General features: G+C 43.2%; 1 protein-coding gene across 1 annotated transcript in view; it reads left to right on the top strand.

The window, feature by feature from the left end:
* LOC133873956 (ubiquitin carboxyl-terminal hydrolase 8-like) overlaps positions 1 to 12,030 on the top strand; it is a 34,771-nt gene that overhangs the window by 6,349 nt on the left and 16,392 nt on the right. Inside the window, exon 3 of the mRNA XM_062311766.1 lies at positions 6,067 to 6,208. Within this exon, the coding sequence (XP_062167750.1) occupies positions 6,067 to 6,208 (142 nt within the window). The remainder of the gene's footprint in view (positions 1 to 6,066; positions 6,209 to 12,030) is intronic.

Here is a 12,030-nt window from a genome sequence, read left to right as displayed (position 1 = left end):
TTTTGGGGGCTTTTTCTGTAGCTGGGTTTTGGGTTTCATTAGGGTTTTGTTGTTATTTGGGTGTTTAATGGGGGCTTTTTCTGTTTTGGGTTTTGGGGCTCTCGAGGGGTTTGGGTGCTGATGGGTTTTGGGGTTTTTGAGGGTCTTGTTGGGTTCTGCTTTATGGGCTAGCTGGGCTCTTCCTTTGTATACTCCCTGTGTACTAAGGGGCGCCTTACGCTTTTTTAATGAAGTTCCTATTACTTATCAAAAAAGAAAAAGAAAAAGAAAAGATCGAGCGTTGTTTAGTCGGGTGGAAGAGGATGTACTTGTCTAAGGGTGAAAGGATTACTTTAAGAAAGAACACATTGTCCAATTTGCCAACGTATTTCTTGTCTCGTCTCCTTTCCCCTTCTTGTTGGTCTTGCCAATCACATAGAGAAGCTACAACGAGATTTTTTATGGGGTGGGTAGGGTGATGGGTTTAAATTTCACCTGATAAGCTTTTCTCTTTCTAGTTAGGTGTCTCCTCTTGTATACTACTGGTGTACTTAGGGGCGCCTTACGCTTTTAATAAGATTGGTTTATTACCATATCGTAAGGCCAACCAACTCATCTGAAAGATATTTTCTTTCCACATCATCTTCTCTACCACCTACCTATCCTACATTAACAAAATACCTTCTGACACCCTCTCGAACCCAAATATGACCAGGCTACATGTTGATAACCCCATAAACTGCGAATCTCCTCCCTAGAAATACTCACTTACCATACTCTCCAAAGATGGATGAGTCACATCCCCACGAGAGAACAAACCTTTATCAACCTCAAATAGTTTGCCCTTATGCCCTCTTAATTCCAACCCACGAAACCTCTTTATGCCACCCCATTCTCCAAAGGACAAAATTTTCCTCCAACCTAGTCTATAAAACTACATTGTGTCATTTGAGCATGTGAAAATCGAGCCTGCTCTAGCAATCGGGATTGAAGGTGGGATGGTAATTCTTGGTGAGAGCACGTCTAGCTAGGGATTCTTTTCTTCTTGTCGCCTACTGCTTGCTCTATCTTTCTTAGTCTTTTCGTTTGGTACTCCGGTTTTTGAGTTTCCGTTTTGCCGGTCTGTTGGGGTGTGATTCTCGCAGGGGAGTTTGTTAGCGTGCTCTTTGGTTTGGGTGGTTCTTTTTCCGGCGATGTAATTTTTGGCTTGGCTTGGTCGTCGGTGCTCCGGGGGTGTTGTGAGATGGATAAGAAATTTTTAGTGGAGTCGAAGTCTTTTGCTTTCTCTGTTTTGGCTGGGGCGTCTGCGCTGAGGGTGGAGGAGAAGAGGAAAAATTTTCTGGGAGTGGTCACATTGAATTGTCAAGAGCTCCGAATGGCTTGTGTCGATGTTGGAAGTGTTGTTGGGTTTACCGGAAGAGCAAGAAATTGTAAAGTCGTTCAGAGAGGGATCGAAACTTCTGATTGCTCGAAGAGGTGGGAACAAAGATGGACGCTTTTTAGAGGTTTCTTCATTCGGGTTGGGTGGTTGGAAAGGGGTCATTGTTATCCCCGAGGGTCGTGGAGGGTGGGGTTGGATCAAATTCTCTAATGAGCTGAGAAATGTTGTTGATTTTCTATCTGGCCCGGTGGGTAGTGGGAGTGGTTCCTCTTCTTCTTTGAAGAAGAAGGAAGTGACGGCTGTTCAATCGAGTTTGGGTTTGGCTCCGAAGTGGACGGGACCCTCTTTTGCGGAGGTTTTGAGGTCGGTTCCGGCCATTGCTGCGAAGGAGTTGTCCATCGTGGGTGGCGGTTGTTCCAGGTCAAGGGCTTCGTTGCCGGAGCCTTGTGAGCTTGATCTTCTTCCGACGGTGTGGCATGCAGAGTCTGTACAGAGAACAACAGTGGATTGCTTCTCAGTGGAGTCGCATCAGCTCAACCTGTTGGACAAAGACCGTCCTCTTTGTCCGCAGGGTAAGAAGTGTCCCTCTTGTTCAAATTTGAAAATCGAACGTTCGAGGCTGCGGACGTGGCGTAAGTTGGGTACCGGGTTTTTTTTGGCTTTGGGTCGGACCGTAAGGAATCTTTTGGACCGTTTTGCCGGGTTGGGGCTAAGTCGTAAATCTTCTGGTTTCCGCGTGTCTCGTCTCATGCCGAAAGCTAAAGTCTCCCGTCCGTCAAGTTCGACGTCGAAGGTGTCATCTGGGCTGATTCTGGTTCGACCTCCTTCTAGGGGTCTGGAGGTTGCTGCGTCGGTAGCCACAGAGGGCGCGGGTCCGGCGATCTCGGTTTTTGTTGGGGGTTCCATTAGGTCGGAGCCCTCGTCGTCGGCAATTACAGGGACGACGAAGTTTATGCCTTCCACCAGGGGTGAGTCAAGCAACGTCCATACGGTGCTTTCAAGCCAGACTCCAGCCTCTAAAGAATCTTTTGAGGGTATGGGTATGGTGTCATCGGGTTCTTTTGGGTTCTGTCATCTTCCTTTTCCGGCACCGGAGTTGTTGCTTCCGGTGGCTCCGGCAGCTTCTCAGGGTTATGTCTCCTTGTTGGTCGGTTCTGAGTTGAACTCATCTCCGGTGTCCTCCTCCTCTCTAGTCACTGCGGTTCCTTCTGTGCAAGCCCACGTAGCTGCTTCTTTTCATGTCTCTGCAGATCTAGTAGAAGAGAAGAAGTCTACTGAAGATCCTAGTCGGATTTTAGAGTTATCCACTGGTTCGACTTTGGGAGAGAAAGTCCAAGATGCAGTCTATTGGTGGAGGAAGGAGGTATCAAAGCTTTAAGAGAAGAAGGATGAGCCTATTGTTTGTGATCAGAATTGGGAGAAGGATTGTTGGAGAATCGAGGCAGAGCTCTGAGGGAAGATCTCCGAGGTGTATTCGTTGGCGATTAAAGAACAGAGACAGAAGCATCGGGAGATTTGGGGTGAGATGATTGAGAACAAGAAACGCAAGAGTAAGAGGGAGCTTCGGAATCTACGAAGTTCCGTAAATTACGGAGACATCAAAGCTTCTTCGAGGTGTAGGAGAGACAAGGCCAATAGGTCGTAGGGTGGCTGCTTTGAGGGTTTTTTGTGGGTTGTTCTAAGGTTTTCTTGGTTTTTTGGGTGGTGTTTGGTTTCTTTGGCGGGTAGTACTTTAGTTGGTTCTTTGTTTTCTAGGTTTTGACTTGGGGGCTGTTTCCTGGGTTTTTTTTTCGGGTTTTTCGGGTCAGCGGTGGTTTTCTTGTGTATACTTCCTGTGTACGTAGGGGCGCCTTACGCTTTCTTTTCAATAAAATCTACTTATCAAAAAAAAAAGATTTCACCTAGTAAGCTAGCCCAAGGTTTGCTCTTCGGTTGGTGAGGGAGGGTTGGAGGTCTGAAACTTGATTCTTTTTAATCGCGCTCTTTTGGGGAAATGGCTTTAATGCTATGTGCATGAGAGAGAGGCCTTGTGGAGAGTCGTAGTGGATTCTAAATATGGTAGCTTGTGGCCCGGGTGGTGTTCTAATGAAGTTTATGGGTCGTATGAGACGAGTTTGTGGAAAAATATTAGAAGGGGTTGGAGGGAGTTTTCTATTCATACCAGATTTGAGGTGGGAGATGACTTCAAAATTAGATTATGACATGGCAAGTGGCATGGGGATCAGGTCCTTAAGAATTTTTTTTTTTTTTGGATTTGCATAGTATTGTTTGTGTGAAAGATGCTTTTGTGGCAGATTACTTGGAGTTATCCAATAATTCCCATAAGTGGAATGTAAGTTTTATCAAAGATGCTCACGAGCGGGAGGTGGATGTCTTTGCTTCGTTTTTTAACTTATTGTATTCCTTTAGATTGAGATAGGGAGGTGGAGACAAGCTTTGTTGGGATCCCTCTAAAGGGGGAAGTTTGAAGTTAGACCATTCTACAATGACCGTGTACCTCATGATAGCACAACTTTTCTGTGGAAGAGAATTTGGCGGAATAAGTTCCCTTTGAAAGCAGCGTTTTTTGCTTGGACAGCCACCCACCCTAGAGAAGAACCCAATGAAATAACATGTTATTGTGGTTGACTGGTGTTGTATGTGTGACAGGAATGGAGAGTTTGTGGATCGCCTCCCCTCCATTGTGAGATCACCAGTGCCTTGTGGAGTGCTATTTTTAGTCGTGTGGGGTCTGCTTGGGTCATGTATGAGAGAGTAGTAGACTTTTTTGCTTGTTTTAGAGGGATGTAGGCAGTCCTTAGAGCACAACTGTGTGGAATAAGGTTCCATTCTGCCTTTTGTAGTGTCGTTGGAAGGAGAGAAATGATAGAAGTTTTGAAGACAGTGAGAGGACAATGGCAGAACTTAAGTTTTTCTTTTTCAAAACTCTTTATCATTGGACAACCACTTTAGATTTTAATTTGCTTAGTTTTCATGATTTTCTTGACTTGTTTTCTCTTTCTAGCTAGGTGTTCTCTCCTGTATACTCCATGTGTACTTAAGTTGCGCCTTTGTACTTTTACTGATATTTCGTACTTATCCAAAAAAAATAAAAAAAATAATTAGTTTTCACTCAGCGTCAAACCTAGGGTTTCATTGCATCCTAATGTCGTAAAATAAGAGCATAAGTACTGTAGATGAGGATTGATTGTAACTTGACATTTGATATGTTGTTTCTGAAAATTAACAAGGAAAATAGTTTTCTTTAGGCATGGAACCTAGGCCTTTTTTGCATCCTTTTATCATAAAAGAATAGCATAACTACTGAAGAAAATAGTTTTCTTTAGGCATCCAAACTGAGGATTAGTTGCATTTTGCTATCATAAATGAAGAGCACAAATGCTGAAGTCCGGAATATCCTTGAAATCGGGAGTGAGAGGTGGTAGGACTTGTGGAGGTGGTGTTGACGGAAAACTTGTGATGGTGGGGACAATTTGCTTGTTGAGATTGGCTATGGTGAATTGGTTTTGAAGATGAGGATGTCATTTCAGGTGAATTAGATGTTTGATTGAAGTTATTCACGGAGAGACATACATAAGGGAAAAATAAATTTGAAGTTATTTTAGCATAAAATCAGCATATTTCGAGGCCTTTCGCCCACAAGGAAGGTCAGGTTTAAAATATCTTGTGAACAAGGTAGATTTTTGTAACAAGTTGGGAAGTCAATGCCATTTTCTCAAACCTGGAGTGAGGTTAGTATATCCTTATGGTCATTTGGTGCCGCTGAGCAACACCTTAGTGTAGCCTCATTCCAACAATTTGGAGTTAGGAGTAGGCAAAATATCCGACTACTGCCTACCGACCTCGACCGAACTGCCATCGACTGTCTACCGCCTCTACCAAGTTCCGATGGTTGGTTAGTCGGCATAAAAAATCTATACCGAAGTTAGTTTGATTCAGTTAATAGGAATAATTATTTTTTTGTTGGTTAATCGAACCAAACCGAACTGAGCACTGACTGACCGAGCCGAAACGAAACATTAGAGACAGCATCGTTTTGTAGTTTTCTTGAAAACAAAACGATGTCGTTTCATTACAATTGAACCGAACCGAACACTAACTGACCTAACCGACTGCCTTTTAACTGATTCCACCTACTTATCTGATTTAGCCAAAAATATCGAAATTAAAAGTTGTCGAAATAAAGTCGGTTTCATCGACTTTGACGGTAACCAAACCGAAAACACCCATAACTGAACCGATACCCACCCCTATTTGGAGTTGGCTGCATTAATTCTATGTTAGCATTTATTAATTAAAATTATGTCCATGACTCGCTATCTATAGGTTTTACCCTGTCAAGTTATAGAAGGGCAGCTGTTTATTTTACATGTATCAGGTGCTTGCAAATGGTCTATTTGAATGCTGTTGGTTGCTTAGGTATTCCTGGCTGCTTAGGAGAGTGGGAAGGAGAGATTTATATCATAGGTGAAACCTGTTTCTTTCTTTCTTCTTTCCCTCCTCCACTCCCACACATGGCCACATCTATACCTCTCTCTCTCTCTCTCTCTCTCTCTCTCTCTCTCTCTCTCTCCCCCTGGGTGGTCTTCTTTAAATTTGCATGATATAGAGATGGTTTGCCTGAAATTTGCTCAATATTATTCTCTTAAAGCATCAATATATTTGGATGATGCATTTGGTATTGATTGCTTCTACTCTTTCTGTAGGCATAACGATCTTAATGTAGCAGTGAAGGATATTGGCAGTCACAATGGTGCTGGAGATCCATTGCAGGATGTGTTTCCTATACAAATTAGGCTGTCTGTTTTGTGGGAAACAAATTCATTGGTGGTAAAAGTGAGCCAAAAGGTCAGTTTTGTATATACTCTTCTATTCTTGTTTCCACTGTCACTGCCACCCGTTGTAGACTCGCAATACTTCTATACCTGCCTTTTGAATAGTGATTGGTGAAGGGTTGGATCTTTTTCCAAAGTTGGATAAACCTTGCTTTCAAAGCTTAATATATCAGCTGTTGTTTAGTAAATAATTTTAATTGGATTAGGTGAAAAATTATTTGAGAAAGAGAAGTAGGAAAAAATTAGTCTGTTCTTTGTTGTTGACTCAAGATTCAAGCTTGGTATTGAAATGCTTTCAGAGGCAGTGTGATTCAATTTCTTTAAGATTCAAGCCTAATGATATGGTGTCTAGTGCTATAGTTTGATATAGGAAGGTTTTCTAGATGATTGTTTTGGCAACAGAATTGTCGGATCTTTTTTTATAGTTTTAAGTGAATGGAAGAAGTATAATCTGTTGCAGGCAGCAGATCAGATACTTTCTGAGAGGAAGTAATGTAAGAGATGAAGAAGAAAATAAAAGCTACTGATCCTGAGCAATAGGAGAGAGCGCAATCACACCATCTAGCAAAGCTTTAAAGCTGCTAAAAATCTGTTGTAGTATTCTCTCTGAATTGACACATATCATAGTCTTATATTTGTAGCCTGGTGGTACCGCTTTTTTCTTGTTTTGCTAGTAGTCCAATTTTGGATATATTGGATGTGTGAGTGTGGAACTTGTGAATTACTATATGAGAAATGTTTAGTTTCCATCTTTTGCCCACCTCCGTACAAGAAATGGGCAAATTCACCATTGAATATGTGGAACCAATATGCGGTCCCACAGATTTAATGGTGAATTTGCATAAGAAATGGGCAAAAGATGGATGTGTAACAACTCTCATTACTATATACGCATATAAGGACTCCAAAACATAGCTATATGCAAAATAAGACGTATGGACCATAACCATAGCCCATTTCCAAAAAATTTAGAAATTGCAGAAGTGCCCTAGATGACCTTAACTTTATAACAGACAAGTGAACCTAAACAAACAGAATACGAATATAAAAAGGATAGAATTGACTTGTCTAGGTTGATTAGGCAAGGTCCAAGTGGACTCTATTCAGATTGTAATTTAATGTTTCTTTGCCCTCTTTCTGTAACTTGCTTTTACTAGACAACATGCAGCTTCTCTTCTGTTTGTCGGAGCTATACCAAAACTCTCTGAAGAATGGTGATTTAACAACGTCACGAATGGAATATTGCTTTTAGTTTTGTTTGTTAAAAGTGGGGGGTTTTTGCTCTCTTGCGGAGCTTTTGGTTCCACCCCACTTCATCTTCCTCCTAGATCTCTTTGTAAGTATTGCTAGTGGTGGTTGTTTGCCTAAACCACGTGTAGGGTCACCAGAGGAAAGGAGACTGCATGTTTAAGGAAAGAATTGTATTAGGCGTTCCAAAATGCTTATATGTACTTAAATAATATTACCTTGCACATATACTCCATTTTTAGAGCAATCCTAATGTGGCCATTACCATTGGCAAATAGCGGCTGAGGATCTATCATCATCAGTTTCTAGATGACACTAGAGTTTTTCAGAGTAGGGCCATTGTTTGGTACAATGGTGAAGTTTGGGCTGCTAAATGCAAGTGCGTGGATTCAAATCTTGAGACCTATCTCTTCATGCAAAAATATTGAAGGATAGGATTGTATCCAAGTTACCCTCTTAGGACCTCCCTAAGGTGAGACTAGCTCTGAGTGATGATCCTTTAGACTTCTTTGGAGCCTTTGATTCATTCTTCACTTTGTTGTATTCCTATAGACTGAGATGGGAAGGGGAAGACAAGCTTTAGTAGGTCCCTTCACACAAAAGGGATGTTCGATGTTAGCTCCTTTTACAAGGTCCTTGCATGTAAGGATAGCATTCATTTTCCTTGGAAGAGTATTTCGCAGATCAAGGTCCCTTTGAGAGTGGCTTTTTTCGCTTGCTTGGTGGCCCTAGGAAAAATCCTTACCATGGACAATCTTAGGAAGCGGCGTGTCATTGTTGTCGATAGGTGCTGCATGTGCAAGAGGAATGGGGAGTCCATAGACTATCTTCTTCTTCATTGTGAGGTTGCTTGCGCCATATAGAATGCTTTCTTCAATCGCTTTGGGTTGTCCTGTGTTATGCTTAGTTGGGTGGTTGATTTGTTTGCTTACTAGTGGACAGGTGGTCGCTCTTAGAGGCTGTTGTGTGGAAGATGATGCCCTCTTGCCTTTTGTGGTGCATTTGGAGGGAAAGAAACGATCGAAATTTCGAAGACCAAGAGAGAACATTGGAGAGCTCAAGTCCTTTTTTATTCTCTTTAGACTTGGACAATTGCGTACTTAGCCCCTTTGGTGATTAGTTTTAATGATTTTCTTGTTCTTTTTTATTCTTTTAAATAGGCATTTCTCTTGTATACTTCTTGTATATCTAGGTAGCGCTTTTAATGATATTTTGATTACTTATCAATTTTTTTTTTTTGAAGAGCTCTCTTTTATATTTTCCAAGTACATGGGCCAATGACCTTTAGCTCAAATCGCTCAATATGTCCTTCAAGACCTATTGTTTGCACGTGGACTTACTAATCATAAACATTACTCACATAGATGTTGTGCCTCTCCTGCTTCTAATGAATTCTTGTTTGCTGTTAAAAAAGAAAAACACATTGTTTCAGTAGTTTAGGGCCTCAAGATCAATGTATGTGTGAAGAACTTTCTGTTTCTTGAGCACTCTCTCTCTCTCTCTCTCTGCCCTAGTGACGGCGCGTGAGAGCGCGTCCAACTAGGGGCTCGATTTCTTTTTCGTCCTCTCACATTCTCTATCTCTCATAGCCTCTTGCTTGGTCCTCAAGTTTTGTGTTTCGGTCCTCTGATTTGTTGGGTGGTTCTTTGTTCGGCGATATAGTTTTTTGGGTTGCTCGTCTTAGTCCTGGGTGTGTCGTGAGAGGGATAAGAATTTCATAGTGGAGTCGAAGTCTTTTACCTTCTCGGTCTTGGGTGGGCCGTCGACGTTGAGGGTGGAGGAGAAGAGAAAAAATTTCCTGGGTGTGGTCATCTTGAATTCTCAGAGCTCCGAGTGGCTTGCGTCGATGTTGGAAGTGTTGTTGGGTTTCCCAGAAGAGCAAGACTTTGTTAAGTCGTTCAGAGAAGGATCGAAGGTTCTAATTGCTCGGAGAGGTGGAAATAAAGCTGGGTGCTTCTTAGAGGCGACAACGTTCGGGTTAGGCGGTCGGAAAGGGTCTATTCTTATCCCCGAGGGCTGTGGAGGGTGGGGATGGCTTAAATTCTCCGACGAGCTGAGAAAGGTTGTAGATTTTCTCTTAGTCTCGGTGGGTTGCGGGCTCGGTTCTTCATCTACATCGGAGAAGAAGGCTGTGAAGGATGTTCGGCCGACTCTGGGCTTGGCTCCAAAGTGGACGGGGCCTTCTTTTGCGGAGTTTTTGAGGTCGGATTCGACCACTACTGCGAAGACGATGCCCATAGTGGGTGATGGTCGTTCCGGGTTAAGGGCTTTGTTGGCGAAACCTTGCGAGCTTGATCTTCTTCCGGCGGTGTGGCATGCAGAGGTTGATCCGAGATTGGCGGTGGATTGCTTCTCGTTGGAGTCTCACCCGTTTGATCTGTTGGACAAAGACCAGAATGTACGTCCGCAGGGTAAGTACTCGTTTGAATTTTGGAAATTCGAGATTGCGGACGTGGCGTAAAATGGTTCCCGATTTTTATTTGGCATTGGGCCGGGCTGTTAGGAGAGTTTTGGTCCGGTTTGCCAGGTCGGGGCTGTTTCGAAAACCCTTAGGTTTTTGCGTGGCCTGACTCGTGGAAACCTAAAGTTTCCTGTCTGCCGCCATCCTTGCCGGAGACGACAACAAAGGTGTCTTCTGGGTTGGTTCTGAATCGGCTTCCTCCTGAGGGTTTGGAGGTTACAGCGTTGGGAGCCAAAGAGGGCGCGAGTCCAGCTTCTTCGATTTTTGTTGGGGATTCTTCTAGGTCGGAGCCCTCGTCGGCGGCAGTTACTGGGACAGTTACAGGGACGGAATCTTCTTCCGGAGGTGAGTCGAGTAGGTCCCAGGTGTTTCCGGTGTTTTCTAGCCGGACTCCAGCCTCTAATCTTTTCGGTTTCCCCCCTTTACCGGCACCGGATTTGGGTTTTCCGGCGGATCCTGCTCCTTATTCGGCTTCTGTCTTTAAGTTCACTCCATTGGGGACGCTTTAGATTCCTAAACCCTTTTCTGCCCTTCCGTCTCTCGCTGGAGCAGCTATTTTGGGAGAGAAGCTGCGTTCTCCCCTCCCTGTGGTGGTTTCTAAGCCTTTTCAGTGTTACTACAGGAGGGCGAAAAAACTGAGGGAAGGGCATTCTCTGAAGTGGAATGATGTGCTACTTTTTGATTCCCTGGAAGCCATGAAGATGTCTGTTGGCTACGTTGATAAGAGGGTTACGGGTGCAGATCCGCTAGCTGAGAAGGCGGCAAAGCCTCTTGCAATGAAGAAGTCAGTGACGCCAGTGAATCAGGGCCTTTTTAGGAAGGGGTTTCTCAACCTTCCCCCGATAGTTTCAGTCCCTCCCATGTCGCCTCAGGAGGTCAACAATGACGGGGTGGTAGGTCCTTCCTCCCCTTTGAGTGGTTGCTTAAATGGTTTCTCCCAATCTCGGAATTGGCCAATTGGTTTTGATCATAACGGGGAGATTGTGGTGTGGGAAGAGGAAGAAGATGATTATTGGGATGGTTAGCCCTTAGATTGGGCGATGGATGGGGATTTTGGGGAGGAGGCTATGGCTATTCGGGATGCCATGGAAGAGGAGTTTTAGTTTTTTGCGCGCCAGAAGTCTAAAGGAAAAATGAAGCTTCTGAATTTGCATAGTTCCATCAATTATGGTGACGCGAACTATCCCTCTAGGCATAGGAAAGGCAAGGCACACATGTTTTAGGTTTGTTGTGCCTTGACGGGTAGTGGGTAGTCTTGTTCTTAGTTGGGTTTTTTTGTAGCTTGTTTTTGGTGTTGTGGGTTAGTGTTGGTTGTTCCTGTGTACTTAGGGGCGCCTTACACTTTCTTTAATAAAGTTCTTCTTACTTATAAAAAAAAGATCAATTTATGTGCAAGAAGAGCGGGAATCGGTCTTTCGTCTATTTGAGATAGAGTGGGTCATGCCCCAACAGATGGTGGAGCTATTGGCTAGCTGGAGAGGTTAGTTTGGAAGCCACCGTAATATATAAGTCTAGAGGATGGTGATGAGGGTGAGGATCCGTCCTTGGTAATCCTGGATGCCATTGAAGAGGAGTTTCATCGGGAAACAATGGTAACGCGCCAAAAGACCAAAGGTAGGAGGTAGTTGTTGAATTTGAAAAGCTCCATTAACTATGGCGATGCTAGCGCACCCTCTCAGTGGTGGAAAGGTAAGGCACACATGATTTAGTGTTGAGCGCCTCATGTGGGTTTTGGGTTTTAGGGTCTAGCATGTTTGTTGGGTTTCTTTTTTTGGGCTGGTTTGGTTGTTCTTGTGTATACTACCCGTGTACGTAGGGGCACTTTACGCTTTTTTTTTTTTTTTTAATATATTTTTATAACTTATATAAAAAAATGTTCTTCGTTTTCATCAATTTAGGGGTTTTCTTGCACGCTTCCTGTGTATTAGGGTTGCGCCTCTCTGCGCTTCTTCAATGATTTGTCATTATTTATCAAAAAAAAAAAAAAAACTAATTGCAAGAGGCTAGGCATGTTTTGATTGATAGATTGTTCAAATATAATAGGACACATAGAATAATTGAAATGATGTGGTAGACATATTGATTGGCCTTGCCATGGATTGCAATATGGATGTTTTAGTGTGTCA

This window comes from Alnus glutinosa, chromosome 7, assembly GCF_958979055.1.
Source record: "Alnus glutinosa chromosome 7, dhAlnGlut1.1, whole genome shotgun sequence".
Lineage (NCBI taxonomy): Eukaryota > Viridiplantae > Streptophyta > Magnoliopsida > Fagales > Betulaceae > Alnus > Alnus glutinosa.
This window is presented reverse-complemented; position numbering and strand designations above follow the sequence as displayed.